Here is a 21,848-nt window from a genome sequence, read left to right as displayed (position 1 = left end):
GTGATGATCTATGATGTGATCAATAATGAGATGTTGAGCTATGATGTGATCTATGTCATGATGATCTGTAATGTTTTGATGGACTATGAAAGTGTTCCAAAGACTGACAGTAGCAGCAGCTCTATGAAATCCACTTCTATGGGGGAGTTAGCTCAAGAAAGAGACAGAGTGCACATGTCAAGATGAACCAAGGAGAACAGCGAACGTTACAGAGACAGGAAAACAAGTGAAAAGACAAGCAGATCAAATTAAAAAGAATTCTCAAATCACACGTAATGTTCTTCCTAAGAAAGCTCTGGGAATAAAATTCTTTGAATACAGTTTTTCTACAGAAGACTTTAGCCACCTGTTGTGTCCACCAACACAGAGGGTAGAGGCATTCTTTAAGACTCTGACATGCTGTTTGTGTTGTCTATTGGGACATGATGAAGCATAGGCATTGCTGGTGTTTACAACGTTAATTCCGCCTCGGTCCGAAATACTTTTTTGGCTGCTGTCTCTTTAAAGCCCCCCAAACCCCCTTCACTCTGATTGGCCAGCCTTCTATAGAGGCTGAAGCTTGGTGTTTGAAGCCCACCTCTTTAACATGTAATAAACAAGTGAGATCCTTATACGATGACCTCATCATTTCAGCAAGTCTGATGAATGTAATGTCTGATGAACATGTTTAGTCTGAACATCCAGCATTGGTACTGTGTATCCTTGTTTGGAATATGGGGAAGCAGAAATCAACCCCCTCTTTAAACGATGTTGGCAGTGGTGAATCAGATTATAAACCACCAAATCAAATGCTGCAATCAGTGGGTGTGTCTGTGATGTCTTTGCTTTTGGAGCACTCTAAAATGAAACAAAGAAGTGTGACACCATTTTTCACATGATGATATATCACCACAGTTTCTCTTACAGAAATGAGGAAAGCTGACAGATTTGAATGCACCACGGATGACCACGGAGTAATTCAAGATTAAATACCCTCTGCCTGCAAAACCTGCTGAAAATAGGTGTGGCTAGACAGGCCCAACAGCAAACAGGCAGGAGAGGGATTCATGCCTCTCAGAGGGATCCAGTCTCACTTGTACTCTGCCCATGACTGTCGTCATTTCTCGCCATCAGAGAAAATCTATTTAAAGCAGAAAGTCTCTTCAATGGTTTCCTGCCAATGGAGAGCAGAGACATGGAGTATTTTTTTCTCTCCTTTCTTCCTTCTCCAGTTGAGGAGAAGTAATTTTAGCATTCTGTTTAGCTGAGGTGCAGCCAAACCAGCCACATGGAGGTGGTTAATGACACACTGTACGTTCAGCTTCAAACTTTAGGGGAATATTTTTATGTGTATGAAATGCCACGAGTACACTGCACACAAACTTACACCAAAATGCCCCTAAATTGGTGTCAAGCTGGCTTTTGGCCTGAGCCAAGCTGCCTTTCAAAATGAGGAGGATAAAACCTCTCAGGCCAAACACAAATGGGTTCTACAAGACGGCCTGAAGCATGGATGTGAATTTTCTTATTGGAAAAAAAGAGGAACACTCAGTGGACAGACACACTCTGGGTGACCAGAAGTGACGAAAGTAGAGAACTAAGTGTTTACTTTTTACATTTTCAAACACAAACACAGACCTTAAGAAGCTTGTATACAGTCTTTCTCTAAAGTCACAAGGCACTTAATGTTAAAAGGCCTTAAAGGATTTTTCATTGTTACCAACCACTCAAAGCACTTTCACACATGCAACACCACGTACGTCACTGGGAGCAGTTTGGGCTTCAGTGACTTCTCTAAGGACACTTTGGCACATATGTACTAGCTGGAATCAAACGACCAACCTCCCAGTTGAGAGATGACTAATTTTACAGATAAAAGAAGCTCAAATACAATCAAGGCTGTATTATTCTTTCCACATGAACGTGATGCACAGAAATGAGACATACGGAATCAGCAGGAGAGAACGCAAGTGATGCAGTGTCCAGTCCCAAGCTACAGAGGGCGGCGTATGGCAAATATACATCTACCACAGTACTAAACTAGAGTTGATGAAATCGTTGACACTGTAAACAACACTTTTTGCCTATTCCTCTCCTCTGCCAAGTTTGGACACAATTTCAAGCTAGGAATAGGTCATCACACAGTTATCACAGTGATCTCTATGTAATGAATCATAAATGCCAGTAATTTTGTACTTGGGACGCTAAAAGCTCAGAATCCTCTAGAAGTCTCCGCACAGGAGTTTGAAATTTAGGAGGTGTGTAACCATAGACTGAATACAGAACAGCGTGGCTCCGCAGTTACCATTGTACAGTTTTAAAGCCAAAACACCCCCGACACTGACGCAGCCATTGGCAGCAGTTGTGCAGCTGAGACAAAAATAATAATTAGGGCCCGAGCCCCGGGAACCGGGGGCGAAAGCCCTATTGAAACCCTTGCGATTATTATTCTTCTTCCGTTCGCGCCTTTCCCCAAAAAATGCGTGCCTTTCACTTGAAATAAACGTGAGCGCGCGTGTACCCAAAATTTAAACCTGGTGAAAAATTTATGAATCTGGAACTTGCACAAAAATGAACACTCCATAGCGCCCCCTAGTGGCTTAAAACTGCAGCCCCTCAGGCGACACTGAGCTACAGCCCTGAAATTTTGCTCACATAACTAGCATGCCCAGACCAACAAAAAAGTCTCTTACGACTCGCGTGAATTCCGAACACAAACTTCGCTAATCCCACCTAAACATCGTGATTTAGCGATTTGGGAGAAACGTATTTGAACGAACTTGTCCTAGGGTTTTTGACTTATCAACTCCAAACTTGGCATGTGTATACAGTCTGCAGTGAAGATTAAAAGTTATAAAAAGATAGTTTTTATCTTGATGGGCGTGGCTACGACGTGGGCTCAAAGTTCAGCCTTTTTTCAAGTTTTTCCGATCTGCACCAAAACGGACACACATGTTAAGTGTTGCGCCCCGGACACGGCCATGTAATTATTTCCTCAAGAAAGTACAGCGCCCCCTAGTGGCAAAGGCCTGAATTTGGCAAAACTTACATACATAGGGTATGTATTTGAACGAACTAGTCCTAGGTTTTTTCTCAGATAAACTCCAAACTTGGCCTGTGTGAACAACACATATTAAACATAAAAGTTATCAAAAGATTGTTATAATTATTTGGGGCGTGGCCACAATTGACCGTCAAAGTTGGCCATTTTTCCACTTTTTGAAAATCTTAATAACTCTCCTGTACAATGTTTGATCAGGACGAAAATTCACACACGTGTTCACTGTCTGATCCTGATTCCATTTCTATCATTACATTACAAGACGGCCTGAAGCATGGATGTGAATTTTCTTATTGGAAAAAAAGAGGAACACTCAGTGGACAGACACACTCTGGGTGACCAGAAGTGACGAAAGTAGAGAACTAAGTGTTTACTTTTTACATTTTCAAACACAAACACAGACCTTAAGAAGCTTGTATACAGTCTTTCTCTAAAGTCACAAGGCACTTAATGTTAAAAGGCCTTAAAGGATTTTTCATTGTTACCAACCACTCAAAGCACTTTCACACATGCAACACCACGTACGTCACTGGGAGCAGTTTGGGCTTCAGTGACTTCTCTAAGGACACTTTGGCACATATGTACTAGCTGGAATCAAACGACCAACCTCCCAGTTGAGAGATGACTAATTTTACAGATAAAAGAAGCTCAAATACAATCAAGGCTGTATTATTCTTTCCACATGAACGTGATGCACAGAAATGAGACATACGGAATCAGCAGGAGAGAACGCAAGTGATGCAGTGTCCAGTCCCAAGCTACAGAGGGCGGCGTATGGCAAATATACATCTACCACAGTACTAAACTAGAGTTGATGAAATCGTTGACACTGTAAACAACACTTTTTGCCTATTCCTCTCCTCTGCCAAGTTTGGACACAATTTCAAGCTAGGAATAGGTCATCACACAGTTATCACAGTGATCTCTATGTAATGAATCATAAATGCCAGTAATTTTGTACTTGGGACGCTAAAAGCTCAGAATCCTCTAGAAGTCTCCGCACAGGAGTTTGAAATTTAGGAGGTGTGTAACCATAGACTGAATACAGAACAGCGTGGCTCCGCAGTTACCATTGTACAGTTTTAAAGCCAAAACACCCCCGACACTGACGCAGCCATTGGCAGCAGTTGTGCAGCTGAGACAAAAATAATAATTAGGGCCCGAGCCCCGGGAACCGGGGGCGAAAGCCCTATTGAAACCCTTGCGATTATTATTCTTCTTCCGTTCGCGCCTTTCCCCAAAAAATGCGTGCCTTTCACTTGAAATAAACGTGAGCGCGCGTGTACCCAAAATTTAAACCTGGTGAAAAATTTATGAATCTGGAACTTGCACAAAAATGAACACTCCATAGCGCCCCCTAGTGGCTTAAAACTGCAGCCCCTCAGGCGACACTGAGCTACAGCCCTGAAATTTTGCTCACATAACTAGCATGCCCAGACCAACAAAAAAGTCTCTTACGACTCGCGTGAATTCCGAACACAAACTTCGCTAATCCCACCTAAACATCGTGATTTAGCGATTTGGGAGAAACGTATTTGAACGAACTTGTCCTAGGGTTTTTGACTTATCAACTCCAAACTTGGCATGTGTATACAGTCTGCAGTGAAGATTAAAAGTTATAAAAAGATAGTTTTTATCTTGATGGGCGTGGCTACGACGTGGGCTCAAAGTTCAGCCTTTTTTCAAGTTTTTCCGATCTGCACCAAAACGGACACACATGTTAAGTGTTGCGCCCCGGACACGGCCATGTAATTATTTCCTCAAGAAAGTACAGCGCCCCCTAGTGGCAAAGGCCTGAATTTGGCAAAACTTACATACATAGGGTATGTATTTGAACGAACTAGTCCTAGGTTTTTTCTCAGATAAACTCCAAACTTGGCCTGTGTGAACAACACATATTAAACATAAAAGTTATCAAAAGATTGTTATAATTATTTGGGGCGTGGCCACAATTGACCGTCAAAGTTGGCCATTTTTCCACTTTTTGAAAATCTTAATAACTCTCCTGTACAATGTTTGATCAGGACGAAAATTCACACACGTGTTCACTGTCTGATCCTGATTCCATTTCTATCATTACATTACAAGACGGCCTGAAGCATGGATGTGAATTTTCTTATTGGAAAAAAAGAGGAACACTCAGTGGACAGACACACTCTGGGTGACCAGAAGTGACGAAAGTAGAGAACTAAGTGTTTACTTTTTACATTTTCAAACACAAACACAGACCTTAAGAAGCTTGTATACAGTCTTTCTCTAAAGTCACAAGGCACTTAATGTTAAAAGGCCTTAAAGGATTTTTCATTGTTACCAACCACTCAAAGCACTTTCACACATGCAACACCACGTACGTCACTGGGAGCAGTTTGGGCTTCAGTGACTTCTCTAAGGACACTTTGGCACATATGTACTAGCTGGAATCAAACGACCAACCTCCCAGTTGAGAGATGACTAATTTTACAGATAAAAGAAGCTCAAATACAATCAAGGCTGTATTATTCTTTCCACATGAACGTGATGCACAGAAATGAGACATACGGAATCAGCAGGAGAGAACGCAAGTGATGCAGTGTCCAGTCCCAAGCTACAGAGGGCGGCGTATGGCAAATATACATCTACCACAGTACTAAACTAGAGTTGATGAAATCGTTGACACTGTAAACAACACTTTTTGCCTATTCCTCTCCTCTGCCAAGTTTGGACACAATTTCAAGCTAGGAATAGGTCATCACACAGTTATCACAGTGATCTCTATGTAATGAATCATAAATGCCAGTAATTTTGTACTTGGGACGCTAAAAGCTCAGAATCCTCTAGAAGTCTCCGCACAGGAGTTTGAAATTTAGGAGGTGTGTAACCATAGACTGAATACAGAACAGCGTGGCTCCGCAGTTACCATTGTACAGTTTTAAAGCCAAAACACCCCCGACACTGACGCAGCCATTGGCAGCAGTTGTGCAGCTGAGACAAAAATAATAATTAGGGCCCGAGCCCCGGGAACCGGGGGCGAAAGCCCTATTGAAACCCTTGCGATTATTATTCTTCTTCCGTTCGCGCCTTTCCCCAAAAAATGCGTGCCTTTCACTTGAAATAAACGTGAGCGCGCGTGTACCCAAAATTTAAACCTGGTGAAAAATTTATGAATCTGGAACTTGCACAAAAATGAACACTCCATAGCGCCCCCTAGTGGCTTAAAACTGCAGCCCCTCAGGCGACACTGAGCTACAGCCCTGAAATTTTGCTCACATAACTAGCATGCCCAGACCAACAAAAAAGTCTCTTACGACTCGCGTGAATTCCGAACACAAACTTCGCTAATCCCACCTAAACATCGTGATTTAGCGATTTGGGAGAAACGTATTTGAACGAACTTGTCCTAGGGTTTTTGACTTATCAACTCCAAACTTGGCATGTGTATACAGTCTGCAGTGAAGATTAAAAGTTATAAAAAGATAGTTTTTATCTTGATGGGCGTGGCTACGACGTGGGCTCAAAGTTCAGCCTTTTTTCAAGTTTTTCCGATCTGCACCAAAACGGACACACATGTTAAGTGTTGCGCCCCGGACACGGCCATGTAATTATTTCCTCAAGAAAGTACAGCGCCCCCTAGTGGCAAAGGCCTGAATTTGGCAAAACTTACATACATAGGGTATGTATTTGAACGAACTAGTCCTAGGTTTTTTCTCAGATAAACTCCAAACTTGGCCTGTGTGAACAACACATATTAAACATAAAAGTTATCAAAAGATTGTTATAATTATTTGGGGCGTGGCCACAATTGACCGTCAAAGTTGGCCATTTTTCCACTTTTTGAAAATCTTAATAACTCTCCTGTACAATGTTTGATCAGGACGAAAATTCACACACGTGTTCACTGTCTGATCCTGATTCCATTTCTATCATTACATTACAAGACGGCCTGAAGCATGGATGTGAATTTTCTTATTGGAAAAAAAGAGGAACACTCAGTGGACAGACACACTCTGGGTGACCAGAAGTGACGAAAGTAGAGAACTAAGTGTTTACTTTTTACATTTTCAAACACAAACACAGACCTTAAGAAGCTTGTATACAGTCTTTCTCTAAAGTCACAAGGCACTTAATGTTAAAAGGCCTTAAAGGATTTTTCATTGTTACCAACCACTCAAAGCACTTTCACACATGCAACACCACGTACGTCACTGGGAGCAGTTTGGGCTTCAGTGACTTCTCTAAGGACACTTTGGCACATATGTACTAGCTGGAATCAAACGACCAACCTCCCAGTTGAGAGATGACTAATTTTACAGATAAAAGAAGCTCAAATACAATCAAGGCTGTATTATTCTTTCCACATGAACGTGATGCACAGAAATGAGACATACGGAATCAGCAGGAGAGAACGCAAGTGATGCAGTGTCCAGTCCCAAGCTACAGAGGGCGGCGTATGGCAAATATACATCTACCACAGTACTAAACTAGAGTTGATGAAATCGTTGACACTGTAAACAACACTTTTTGCCTATTCCTCTCCTCTGCCAAGTTTGGACACAATTTCAAGCTAGGAATAGGTCATCACACAGTTATCACAGTGATCTCTATGTAATGAATCATAAATGCCAGTAATTTTGTACTTGGGACGCTAAAAGCTCAGAATCCTCTAGAAGTCTCCGCACAGGAGTTTGAAATTTAGGAGGTGTGTAACCATAGACTGAATACAGAACAGCGTGGCTCCGCAGTTACCATTGTACAGTTTTAAAGCCAAAACACCCCCGACACTGACGCAGCCATTGGCAGCAGTTGTGCAGCTGAGACAAAAATAATAATTAGGGCCCGAGCCCCGGGAACCGGGGGCGAAAGCCCTATTGAAACCCTTGCGATTATTATTCTTCTTCCGTTCGCGCCTTTCCCCAAAAAATGCGTGCCTTTCACTTGAAATAAACGTGAGCGCGCGTGTACCCAAAATTTAAACCTGGTGAAAAATTTATGAATCTGGAACTTGCACAAAAATGAACACTCCATAGCGCCCCCTAGTGGCTTAAAACTGCAGCCCCTCAGGCGACACTGAGCTACAGCCCTGAAATTTTGCTCACATAACTAGCATGCCCAGACCAACAAAAAAGTCTCTTACGACTCGCGTGAATTCCGAACACAAACTTCGCTAATCCCACCTAAACATCGTGATTTAGCGATTTGGGAGAAACGTATTTGAACGAACTTGTCCTAGGGTTTTTGACTTATCAACTCCAAACTTGGCATGTGTATACAGTCTGCAGTGAAGATTAAAAGTTATAAAAAGATAGTTTTTATCTTGATGGGCGTGGCTACGACGTGGGCTCAAAGTTCAGCCTTTTTTCAAGTTTTTCCGATCTGCACCAAAACGGACACACATGTTAAGTGTTGCGCCCCGGACACGGCCATGTAATTATTTCCTCAAGAAAGTACAGCGCCCCCTAGTGGCAAAGGCCTGAATTTGGCAAAACTTACATACATAGGGTATGTATTTGAACGAACTAGTCCTAGGTTTTTTCTCAGATAAACTCCAAACTTGGCCTGTGTGAACAACACATATTAAACATAAAAGTTATCAAAAGATTGTTATAATTATTTGGGGCGTGGCCACAATTGACCGTCAAAGTTGGCCATTTTTCCACTTTTTGAAAATCTTAATAACTCTCCTGTACAATGTTTGATCAGGACGAAAATTCACACACGTGTTCACTGTCTGATCCTGATTCCATTTCTATCATTACATTACAAGACGGCCTGAAGCATGGATGTGAATTTTCTTATTGGAAAAAAAGAGGAACACTCAGTGGACAGACACACTCTGGGTGACCAGAAGTGACGAAAGTAGAGAACTAAGTGTTTACTTTTTACATTTTCAAACACAAACACAGACCTTAAGAAGCTTGTATACAGTCTTTCTCTAAAGTCACAAGGCACTTAATGTTAAAAGGCCTTAAAGGATTTTTCATTGTTACCAACCACTCAAAGCACTTTCACACATGCAACACCACGTACGTCACTGGGAGCAGTTTGGGCTTCAGTGACTTCTCTAAGGACACTTTGGCACATATGTACTAGCTGGAATCAAACGACCAACCTCCCAGTTGAGAGATGACTAATTTTACAGATAAAAGAAGCTCAAATACAATCAAGGCTGTATTATTCTTTCCACATGAACGTGATGCACAGAAATGAGACATACGGAATCAGCAGGAGAGAACGCAAGTGATGCAGTGTCCAGTCCCAAGCTACAGAGGGCGGCGTATGGCAAATATACATCTACCACAGTACTAAACTAGAGTTGATGAAATCGTTGACACTGTAAACAACACTTTTTGCCTATTCCTCTCCTCTGCCAAGTTTGGACACAATTTCAAGCTAGGAATAGGTCATCACACAGTTATCACAGTGATCTCTATGTAATGAATCATAAATGCCAGTAATTTTGTACTTGGGACGCTAAAAGCTCAGAATCCTCTAGAAGTCTCCGCACAGGAGTTTGAAATTTAGGAGGTGTGTAACCATAGACTGAATACAGAACAGCGTGGCTCCGCAGTTACCATTGTACAGTTTTAAAGCCAAAACACCCCCGACACTGACGCAGCCATTGGCAGCAGTTGTGCAGCTGAGACAAAAATAATAATTAGGGCCCGAGCCCCGGGAACCGGGGGCGAAAGCCCTATTGAAACCCTTGCGATTATTATTCTTCTTCCGTTCGCGCCTTTCCCCAAAAAATGCGTGCCTTTCACTTGAAATAAACGTGAGCGCGCGTGTACCCAAAATTTAAACCTGGTGAAAAATTTATGAATCTGGAACTTGCACAAAAATGAACACTCCATAGCGCCCCCTAGTGGCTTAAAACTGCAGCCCCTCAGGCGACACTGAGCTACAGCCCTGAAATTTTGCTCACATAACTAGCATGCCCAGACCAACAAAAAAGTCTCTTACGACTCGCGTGAATTCCGAACACAAACTTCGCTAATCCCACCTAAACATCGTGATTTAGCGATTTGGGAGAAACGTATTTGAACGAACTTGTCCTAGGGTTTTTGACTTATCAACTCCAAACTTGGCATGTGTATACAGTCTGCAGTGAAGATTAAAAGTTATAAAAAGATAGTTTTTATCTTGATGGGCGTGGCTACGACGTGGGCTCAAAGTTCAGCCTTTTTTCAAGTTTTTCCGATCTGCACCAAAACGGACACACATGTTAAGTGTTGCGCCCCGGACACGGCCATGTAATTATTTCCTCAAGAAAGTACAGCGCCCCCTAGTGGCAAAGGCCTGAATTTGGCAAAACTTACATACATAGGGTATGTATTTGAACGAACTAGTCCTAGGTTTTTTCTCAGATAAACTCCAAACTTGGCCTGTGTGAACAACACATATTAAACATAAAAGTTATCAAAAGATTGTTATAATTATTTGGGGCGTGGCCACAATTGACCGTCAAAGTTGGCCATTTTTCCACTTTTTGAAAATCTTAATAACTCTCCTGTACAATGTTTGATCAGGACGAAAATTCACACACGTGTTCACTGTCTGATCCTGATTCCATTTCTATCATTACTTGCGTTAACATTAATGCTTTATAGCGCCACCAAGGGGCTGAAAATTTTTGCCTCCCTGGCCACATTGAGCTACAGGTCTGAAATTTGGCAGGCATAACAAGCATGCCAACACCTACAAAAAACTCTATTATGACCATAGTCAATTCCGAACAGGAAGTTCGCAATGTGCCTGTAAACATCGGATTTTGACGATTTTTAGCCTCAGATGAAAGGAAACAATTCCTTGGTTTTTCATCAGATCAACTCCAAACTTGCCCTGTGTACACAACATACACTGATAATGATAAGTTCCCAATGGATTTTTGCTACGTCAATGGGCGTGGCCACAAATGACGGTCAAAGTTGACCATTTTAACTGTTTCATGAAAACCTTAACGGCTCTCTGGTTCAATGTTGGATCAGGGCCAAAATGCACACAGAGGTTCAGTGTCACAGCCTCAGTGCATTTCTATCACTGGTTGCACTAACATTAATGCTCCACAGCGCCACCCGGGGGGCTCATATCTGCAGCCTGTCCAGCTACTTTGAGCTACAGGCATCAAAAGTTTCGGGCTTAACCCTCATGCCTGGACCTATGGCTTTTGGCTGAGCCACATTTCGCTGCACATGCTGCAGCTGGGACATGCTCCACTTTGCAAGCCTTGGGCAAGCGCACATGGCGGCTAGCACAGGCTCCGACTGGCACACACAGGGCGAGGGCCCGTTCAACGCTGCTCGCAGCTTTAATTACTTTTTCTTCCAAGAGTCTAGTCACTTCTTGGCTCTACCTCTTGACATTTTTTACAGTCCCTGAAAAAAATACACAAGAATGGCAGCTGTCAATCATCGTTAAACGTAATGCAAAACCTTGTTTTTAAGCTCTTACAACTAAAAAAGCTATTTTTTTCTTGGCAAAAAGAGGACCTACATATAATATCTTCAATCACCACAATAATCGGACGTGAGAAACATCTGTACGAGGTGTATTTATTTTTTAAATTTAGACTACAGCCTATCTGGAATGACTGGAGAGACAGATTTTTTGACCTATACTGCAGCCAGCCACCAGGGGGGGGCAGTTTTTGTGGCGACCTCACTTTGAGCTGAGCAAGTGGACGTCCATTGTTTTTAGAGTCTATGTGTGCAACGTGGAAATTATTTGTGTGCACAAAGCCACATGGACCTTGCAGATGCGTCAAGCATTAACCAAGCTCTACTCATTGAAAAAATCCCAGCTTTCCATCACCCTGTAAGGAAGGTAGCTGATTGCTGACTCACTGCATGGTGAGTTGTGTGTGCTGTGTTTAGGGTATACAACAACAACAATTACATTCACACGTTCACATCTCCTGGGTCAATACCTCATCAGCTGGAAACAGTGCTCTTACAAAAGCAATTCAGCCCAATCATCATGAGGGAGAACACAAGCCACACCCTGTTTTTTGATTAAAGTGATCCATCATTTCAGCTGGGGAAACTTCCTTAAAATGTTCTTTACCCCATTTGTATAATAATGTAGGCATTGTATCTTACTCCACACAGCCTGGAATAATTGAGAAACAGGTCATAATCAAGTTGTTTTTGAACTCATTACTTTTTACTTGTGCTTCTGCAGATTTACAGACTGGTACTTTTACTTCTGCTTAAGTATTTTAGTCCTCTTTCCACCCCACCATGGCTACCCTTGGCTCCAAAACATGTGATTTAAAGCACATGTCCATTTGTCCAACACAGAACAAGAAGTGAGAAGGAGCAAATATAAGAATAGTGATTCTAGTTCATCATAAATCATCCTCAGAGTAAAGGACTTTTAAATGTTTTCAAAATAAGGATAGGGGATGTTTTTATTCTTCGTTTAGAGTTAAATCAATCATCATTGGTGAAACAACTGGAGACTGTATTGATTAATGGAGAGCCTCTCCTTGCCTGCTACATGACGACATGCGCCACAAACAACAACTACCACGGCATTTAATCTCTTTTATGGAGCACAGCAGGCTCCTCTGACATGAGGTAATGGGCTGTTTGGAGACAACAATGCCATTAAGAGGAGTTAATTGCTCTCAGCACTTAGATTGTCCTGACTGCTGAAACAACCTGAACTGTACATTTCATTGATCAGCCAAAGGCAGGAAGGAATGCACGGTGCAGGGGAATTCATCATTGTTGTGGAGAGTGTATAAGGTAACTGCCTGTGTCATCATCAGATGTACTGTAGTGGTTTAGTAATGACTCTGAATCCTCCTAAACCCAGTGAACCTGATGGAGAGAAGAATTAACTTAAACAGCTGTTCTTGATTAATGTTTGCTGCACAAACCCCCTGTGTTTCAGAGGGTGATGTTTGGAATTAGGCCCCCAACTACGAGACAATGATTTATCCCAAAACGCAAAAAAAGCAGTGACACATCTGCGTTAACATGGAAATGCTGTAATTGCAGTAAGCTTGCAAAGCCTGTAGTTGGCGCTATAACTGTCTTGACCAGAAGAGTTGGGCTGATCCTCTGGTGTATTGGTGAATGCTAAGAGCAGAAGGGGAGCAACAGATGCTCATTTTGTTGAAAGACAGCAGATTGAGCAGCACAAGCATGACATGGTCGTCTGCGACAATCATAACAACAGTGCTGTTGTACTGTAGGCAGCAGAGCGTGACGTCAGCATTTCCACAGAAAACTCCAGCTTGTTTAGGCGGCTACGGCAGCTGCAGGGTTAAAGAAAAATCCACTCTGGCCAGAGGCCGTTTTCAAAAGTTTCCATTTTAGGTTGACTAAAACGCCGCTTCCAAGTCAACGCGAGGCTGAAATACAACAATACTTTTGAGATTCATTCAAAAACTGTTGTCTTGTAAACTGACACCTTAGTCCTGTCAAGTCCTTTGTCTGTTTGTTTCCATTCAACTTAAAATAAAAATCAGTGAGTATGACTTCATACTTTTAAGTTTCACCCTGGGTTTTCATCTTTTTATTTATTGTTTGCTGCCCATTCACCCTTTTTTACCAAGTCAGTGGCAGCAGGATGCAGTTTCGAGTGTTGTCCATTAATAATTAAACCCAGACAAGTGGCCAGGAGCAACAGATGGACAGTGATGAACAGTGTGTAAAGTTTCAATAACTTGTTCAGCATCCTCAGTTCCCTCGTTCCAGGAAATGATTCAGAAACTTTTAATGCTCTGCCTTTCTTCAGGATAAAACTCTGTATTTGATATTCCCTAACCAAAACAGACAGCTGTGCTGAAGCAATAAATCAGACCAAAAAAAGGGGAAAAAAAGCATCATACAAATGGATAAACCCAGGGGATTCATTGCAGTGGTCCAGTTTTTTGTTTCTCCATGTCAGCTAAGTAACTTCAGCCGAGGTAAAGCACGAAGACGCTGCAGGCTAAATGGCTGTTCCACAGTGACCCATTTCCCAGAGTGCCCTGTGCCTAACATTTTAAGTGATGGATGCTTCAAGACATCCTTCCCTCGCTGACTGTCTCTTGACACACAGATAAGGACATGGCAGCGCACACGCCCGGGTGTGTGTGTGTAGGGTACAGCGTGCTTCAGAGGGTTTGCTCTACTGTTGGACCCACAAAGAGACAAAGCGAATAAAAACATGAGCCACATGTTTGAACTCTTGACCTCTGTGGTTTCAATTGGATAGACTGAGATCAAAACCTCACAGATGGATGTATCAGACATGTATCAAACGTAGATGTAATCTCAGGAGCATCACCAGTGTGACCAGTGTCTGAAGTAACACAGCCTATCAATAATGATAGCAACACTGAAAATGCTGACTCAATCTTACTTTAGGTTTATAAACCAAGAGGCAAAACAAAACGAACTAAGAAGGACCCAGTTTGCCAATCCATGAGTCAAGTCAGTCATGCAAAATATAAAACTTTATTAACTTCAATGAGTAATGATTTAAACAATATTCATTCCTGTTCAGTGTGTGCTGACTGAAAAATCAGATATTGACTGAAACTTTTCTTTGAACCAGGCTGCTAACATGTTTATTTCTGCTGTAAAGATCAGCCCTGTTGAATTGGCCTCTATGAGGCTCTGAGGACTTTGGCAGCCAGCCTCAAGTGGACACTTGAAGAATTGCAGTTTTCACCACCTCTAAATGGCTTCTGGAGATTTCTGCTTGGTTGTCCCTCATGCTTAGGTTTGTTAATTACATAAGGGTTAAATATCTTCTTGTATTCCCTTAAAGGTGTCAACATGTGCAAGACAAAGAAAAAAAGCATCCTCTAAATTTTATTATTTAGCTCCCCCAGAGAGACGTCAACTTGAACTTCAGGTTTACATGCAGACTTTTTTTAAAATTCTGATTGAAATAATTCCAATTGGAGATTGCAGGTCAGCTGTTCACATGTGATTTGATCTATTCTGATCTGGTTTTTACATGTGCCACGACATTTGATCACAGCAGCAGTTTAACAGACGTGTGACTTGGGCAGATCTATGAAAACATAACCTAATTATCAAAGATGGAGGTCCATTGTCTATTTAGCAAAGTTGTATCTGTTGTCTCTATACTAGCACAAAGCTGTGGGTGACGCTCTGCAGCCAATGTTGCCAACACCTCAGTAAGAAAATTTATCTTTGGCTGTCCCAGATGTTAAAAGTCCCTAAATGAAGCCATTGCCTAATTTGCATAATATGTCATTTACATGCAATTGTCACAGACAAGAGAGGAATAACATTGTGACATTTTGTTTGATTTTAAAATCAAAGTATCAACCCTCCTCCTTTTCCGGGCTTGGGACGGGCCATAGTGACCCAGAAGAGACACGCACAACGCGTGAGTTAAGAGAGACTGCTGTGAGCCAGGAGGATTTCTCTGCCCCTGATTGTTTAAGAACAGGGGGGCCCAGCATCTGCGGATCGCTGAGGATAGATCACTAGTGTTATAACATCAGTCTCCAAACTCCAGAGAAGTTGCTAGATTTTCCCTTTTTTGACAAAAATAATTAAATCTCTGAATACATAAAAAGTTGCTGGTTGGAATGAGCTGTACTTGTATTGTGCATGTTTGTCAAGACCAAGGGGCCACATCCGGATAGTAAAAATGAAGTCTATGTGGAAGTGCTAAAAGTCGCTGTTCGTCCAGAATCTGCTTGAGGCTGGCTGCAGAAAGACCAGAAGTCACGTACACACCCAGCCATAAAAACTGACTTTTAGAGCATTAAAAACATATTTACAGCCTGGTTCAAAAAACAGCTTGGGTCTAAAACACTAATTTCACTATTAGCACACACTGTATGGTGAGTTAATTTTTTTCTATCTCTGCGGTTCAAAAGTTATTAGGATCGTTTGATTTTCCAATCAGAGACACAGCTCAGGTCACGTGCCCGCCGGGCGCCCTGTAGATGCTGGAAGAAAAACTCACAGCCGGCATCATAGCGAATGAGGTTGCGTCCCCAGATTGGCTTATTTCATGGTTTCAGGGACAGACAGGTGACATCGCCATGTTTTATACAGTCCATGATCAAGACAGAGCATGTGCAGACAGAACTCAGTCTGACAACTCTCAGTTTCACTGTTAACCGTTTTCCTTTTGATTGGTTTGGGAATAAGAATATCCTGCCCCTGTGCAACTGAATTAAATATGATTTAGGTCAGCCTGTTTATTCTGACTGAGTGTTCATATCGAGCATTTCTATTTGGTTTGAGCTTTTAACCAGTTAATTCTTGTCACGTTCATGAACCATGTACACAGTAAACTGTTTGTACAACACCGCTTTTAAAATGACCTCTGGTTGAACTATTGTTAAAAAGGTAAAAAATGCAGTCACTAAGCCAGGGTGAAAAAGCTGGACACAAAGGTATAAGTATGCAACTTGCTCTTCTCTACACTTAGATATTAATACGGCACAGTTGCAGACATTTGTCTTTGGTTTTATGTACAGAGTTTGTTCTTGTACTTTACAAATTTGTTATTGAACACAGGAAAAACAGTATTTTGATAGAAAATTACAGTAGATTGATTTAATCGTTTCCCAAAATAAATAATTTATACCATGAAATCACAGATTAGCCTGAAAAAATCTGATTTAAATTTGTTTGACTGAACTTGTGTTATTTAAGAGTATTACATACATGTATCAACTTTGAAAAACTGTATATGAATCAATTTTGACTGTGAAATCAAGTCCTGTGTTTTTACAGTTATTTTACGTAGTTTCGTGTAACAGTGTTTGACTGTAATATTACGGTTTTCTTATGAAAACTTTGCTGCTGGTGTTTTTTTTTTTCTTTTTTTGGTGTTGGTTGTAATACAACACTTAAAGGGTCATTTCACATTAAACACACATTTAAAAACATCCCAACCATGTGTGCTGCCTATGCGGACACACATGGCAGAATCTGTTCACCCCAAAGTTTCTCAGGACTATCCTCTGACCCCGTTCATGTGAAGTCAGGGTGAGCAGTTTCTCTGCCTCATACTCATTATTACTTTCTACTGCCCTGTTTATACTCTATCAACAACTTTCAAATGTGACATGGTGGTTAGATCACTGGACAATCCACCTGCATGCTTCCCACCCACCGTACAGCAAAGTATGAAGCTAAGAAACTGCATTCGACGACACTTATAATCTCCTAATGTGAGGTACATGTGTGAAAAGCAGCTTCCTGAAAATAACAGAGCCTCGATGCTGAAAGTGAAGGGAGTTTGTGTACGGAAAGGGTTAAAGAGATGAAAGACAATAAGAAGAAGGGGAGTGGGAGAGACAGAGGGAGGAGAGAGAAAGAGTTTACTATCAGTCACAGGGGCTTATTGTTTGGAGACACGTCCTTGTGTCACTTTGTACGAGCTCCCACCAAAAGCAGAAAAAAAAATCCCACACTGCAATTCAGTCCGAAATTTTCCATCTAGTCCAGCGCTGTGCTCCAAACTCTCTGTTGCTCTGTTTTCTTTGTATCATTGTTTTTATCTAGACTGTGAGTTTTCCCATTTAAAAATGACACAAGAAACAGATTTTCAGTTTCAGATTACTCACTGTGACAGTTTAGGCCAAAAGTTCATGCTTAAACACAAGAAATTGAAAATATTGTTATCAAAACTGCTCCCACTATGAAACCTACTGTGTCTTATATTGCTATATTAAAGAAAATGATGGGATTGATCAACATCTGTGACTTCTTCTATATGGCCTTGAAGAAAGGCTTTATTTGAGCTTGGTCCAACAATTTTTGTGATTTTGAGAGTTGCTAACACGTGTATTGACACTTGCCCTTGGACAAGCTACACAGGGTATTGTGACTGCACATCTTCCTATTGTTGAAATAAAGATTTCCATGCTGCCCTGTGTGCTGGGTGTCTGTTGGAGACAGAAACACTGTTGCTGCTCAGAAGAACAGAGAAATAAGAAACAGCACCCTGCCAAGGACATAACCCATACTTAATGCACATTTCTCTTCCTCACTGTACTTGTCTTAGTACCACAGCATAACAGCACATATGCTTGTTCCTCCTCCTCTAACTTAACAACACACACTTATTTATGTTCTTGTGGAATATTCAGAGCTGGAGCCGACCCTCCTCCCACTCTCCTGCTCATCTTCAACCCTCCTCCCCCTGCTTGAGATGACTGTAAGCACACAAGGACTCAACTACATCTACTGGAAGTCATGACACAGCGTGTGTGTCGGTCTGTGTGTGATAAAACCATCATTGGTGTATGGATGTAATGAGCAAAATATCAAAAAGAGGTATTGTAAACCACTGCATCAAAAAAGTGCATGTGACCCATCATCTGTGCATCGTTTCTCCTTTCTTTCAGGCACCTCTGTGGAGTTACCTGAAAACAAATAGGCAAAGATCTGAAAATAAGAAGTCTTTTTTAAGTTTCACATAGTGACACTGAGTCCAGGCCGTTAGCAATTGGGATGCTCAGTCATGTTTTGTGTATGACGCCTGGAGGCAGAGATGGGTTTATCCGTGCATGTAAGCAGTCAAAAACCAGCGTGATGCCCTGATAAACACACAGACTGATGTCAGTGAAAACACGATGACCAGAATCCGGAATGTGGCTGAGGAGCTGTGTTACTTCCTGGATTTTTGGGCATGACTAGAAAGCCAAAAAGCTGGCCCACCCAAACAACAACACAACACCTATTCTGTCCTGTCACACACGCTAACACACTCACTGATACACACGCAGTACTTCTTATCCACCCCTTTGTAACACACTAACCTGGTGTGAGTGTGTCAGTCTGCTGGTACACACATGACTGCACACACACATTAAGAGAAGGCTCTGTGTGTGTGTGCGTGTGTGTGCGTGTGTGTGTGTGTGTGTGTGTGTGTGTGTGCAGGTTGGATGCCACTTCAGTGAGCATCTGCACCAACCTGCATCATGTGTGCTGAGCTCTTACCTGTGGTGGAGTGCAGGCTCTCCAAGCTCCAATAGCGAGACAGGACCCCCCTCAGAGTTCCACCCAAGCTGCCTCCTCCTCCACTTCCACCCATACATCCACTGACTCCAAGACCTCCATCCACAATGCTGTCCACACCTCCGCCTGTAGGGCTTCCTCCATCCGAGTCAGACCCCGGTGACAGCCCCAAGCTGCCACTGCCACTGCTGCCACAGCTGCCCCCAGGCAAGGGAACGCCCCCCTCTGAGCCTTGTTGGGTCCGCATCACAATTTGGATGCACCATACAACGGAGGAAATGAGAGTGAGCAGAGAGGAGGAGAGTGGAAATGAAGAGGTGCCTGAGCAGGTGGTTTGTTCTCCCAGAAGGGGGAGAGTGCAGAGGAGGAGGAGGAAGGGGAGGTGTCCTTCGCGCTGATCTACTGCGCTATTCGCTGAGGTAAGCTTCAGCTGTCAACTTGCTGTTTCCTCCTCCTGAGCACAAAACAAGGCTTCTGTCCTCCCTTCAGCTCTCTGCTCCTGCTCCCTCCTCACACAGAGCCTGCTCCCTCTCTCACTGCTCCTCTGCTGCTGTCTTTCTTTCCATTCGCTCACTGCTTCAGTTCCTAACATCACCACCCAGTCCATCGCTCTCTCTCTCTTACACACACACACACACACTCTCTGTCTCCAGGCTGACATCAGCGGGGGTCCTATAGGGAGGTTTGTGCAGCTCGACGGTGTCCATTGCCTGCCAGCGACAGTGTGGACAGCTCACTAATGGCGCAGGATCCATTTAACTGGAGATTGAAAAGAGCCTGCCCTCCTTCAGTCCACCCTTTCTCAAACACACATAAAACACACACACACACACACACACACACACACACACACACACACACACACACACACACTAGGTTCACTGTATATACAGTATGTACATTTTCACATTGTAGTGTCTTACAAAGCTGACTCCAGATGAACTTTAGTGATCATTTGAGTTATAATAACATGTGCCTGTTATTCTTGAGGTCCAGTTCATGTTAGGTATTCATCTTATCTGTATATTATGAATGTAGTATCAACATTAAACATGGCAACAGGAAACAGGACTTAAAGGTTAAAACTCAAAGTTGGTCTGTTTTCAACAGTTTGATTTTTGTTTTACGAACCAAGTGATGACTGAAATGTTTTGTGAATGAAACCTTGAAATAATTTTGCAAAGGAATTTTTTAAGCATAGTCTTTACATATGAATAAAGTGAAATGGATCTAGCACAGCACATACATAAATCGAGAAGTCACTGAGAGAAAATACTCATTTGTACGGATGTTCAATGCCACTTTCTTTTAGACTGATACCAGTACGAGTACATGCTGTATCATTACCATAATACATAAAATCTCAATTAACAGTGACAGATCACTTTGAACAAAGACAACACAAACAACTCTCTTTGAGTTTGTGATTTGTTTTACATAATTTTACAAAAGTATAAACTAAAACTGACAACTGTCAGAGTTTTAGAAGTTTTCTGAAAAATAAACTGCAGTGCCAATAAAACAGGTTTAACTGTTAACTCTCCCTGGTTCATTCATATTGACTGAACAGGACCTGATGTACATTTGTTGTGGTGTCAAACCCTGTCAAGGCACCACCAACTACTTGCAAGGACAACCTACTGGACGCAATATTTTTTGCCTTGAGTATCAGCTAGGGATGAGCGCGTACCAAGTCCAGGTATCGCGCAGAAACCAGCCTTTTTTAAGGTATCGTACAACATGTATGAACCAGGGAGAGTTAACTGTTAAACTTTTTATTTTGCAGTTCAGATTACTTTGAAAAATACTTAAACTCTGACAGTTGCTAGTTTTATTGTGCACTTTAAATATTATTTTTTAAAAATATTTATCAAAAAAAATTCTAAACTCAGAGAAATTGTTTGTGTTTTATTTGGACTTAATGTCCGAGTGACTGTGCTGTCTTTGATCATAATGATGTGTCACTGTTAATTGAAATTTTATGTATCAAAAGTAATAGTAGTATCAGTACTCGGTATCAGTGAGTACTCAAGAGGGAGTACTTGTACTGCAAAAAAAGTGGTATCAAACATCCCTAGTATTGGCTGCTGATATCATTAGCCTTCATTAGTACCCAAACCTTAAAATTGGGTTAGTATTGGCTTGATACTGATCCCAGGTATTGGTACTCATCCATCCCTACTCCTCTATTTAATAATTTAGATGAACCCTAAATACAACGCTGAAAAATTACTAAAGTTCTTGCGTGCTTGGTCGGTTTTCGCAGTGTTCACTTCTTTCTCACAGGTGTGATGCCCCTGCAGTGCCTTCTGGGTTTAATGATGTCATCTTGGAGGTGTGTCTAACCTGCCCTTTCCTCCCCCTGTAGCACACTGATCAGTGTGCAGGACTTTAGTGTTTACATATCACAGCTATTACTTCACACTTTCTCCTGTCAGCCCAAACTAAACACAGGCAAAATGCCTCAGTGCAAGCCAAAAGCAGGAAATGGAGCAAAAAAAAATAAAACTTGTTTTTTGACAGTGTTCCTCAGGAAGGAGATGTTAATGTGCAGACCAACACACAAACACACACACTCACACAGTGAAGAATTTTACCTCTACACACACCAAACTGGAAATGAATCACCCTGCTGAAGCAGCGCTATCACCCAGGAAGTGCATGCATGATGGTAAATAATAAATGGACTGTAGCGTTTCCTCTAGACTTCTGAGTACTCAAACATCTTACATCATGTGCTGTGTTCATCAATTCACCACACACTCATGTACTGATGGCAGAGGCTCCTACAGGTTTTAACTAATCACCCTCACACATGCTGGCCCAGCACACAGGGGAAAGTTCAAATGAGTCCACCTTAAGAGATTACATGAGGAAGT

The 21,848-nt window shown here is 42.0% G+C and overlaps 1 protein-coding gene across 4 annotated transcripts in view; it reads right to left on the bottom strand.

Moving 5' to 3' along the window:
* The window catches only part of arhgef4 (Rho guanine nucleotide exchange factor (GEF) 4), a 131,474-nt gene that overhangs the window by 55,122 nt on the left and 54,504 nt on the right, over nucleotides 1–21,848 (bottom strand). The window contains exon 1 of one of the 4 annotated variants that reach the window (XM_074692995.1): nucleotides 18,952–19,561. The exons of the other annotated variants lie outside the window; for them this stretch is intronic. Within the exon in view, the coding sequence (XP_074549096.1) occupies nucleotides 18,952–19,216 (265 nt within the window). The 5' untranslated portion in view covers nucleotides 19,217–19,561. Of the gene's footprint in view, nucleotides 1–18,951; nucleotides 19,562–21,848 lie in introns of those variants that run through there. 4 annotated transcript variants of the gene reach the window in all.

Source organism: Halichoeres trimaculatus, unplaced genomic scaffold (genome assembly GCF_033239565.1).
Source record: "Halichoeres trimaculatus isolate MK-OKI-2021-1 unplaced genomic scaffold, fHalTri1.1 fHalTri1_scaffold_18, whole genome shotgun sequence".
Lineage (NCBI taxonomy): Eukaryota > Metazoa > Chordata > Actinopteri > Labriformes > Labridae > Halichoeres > Halichoeres trimaculatus.
Note: the sequence above shows the minus strand (reverse complement) of the source record. Positions and strands in the feature narration are given on the sequence as shown.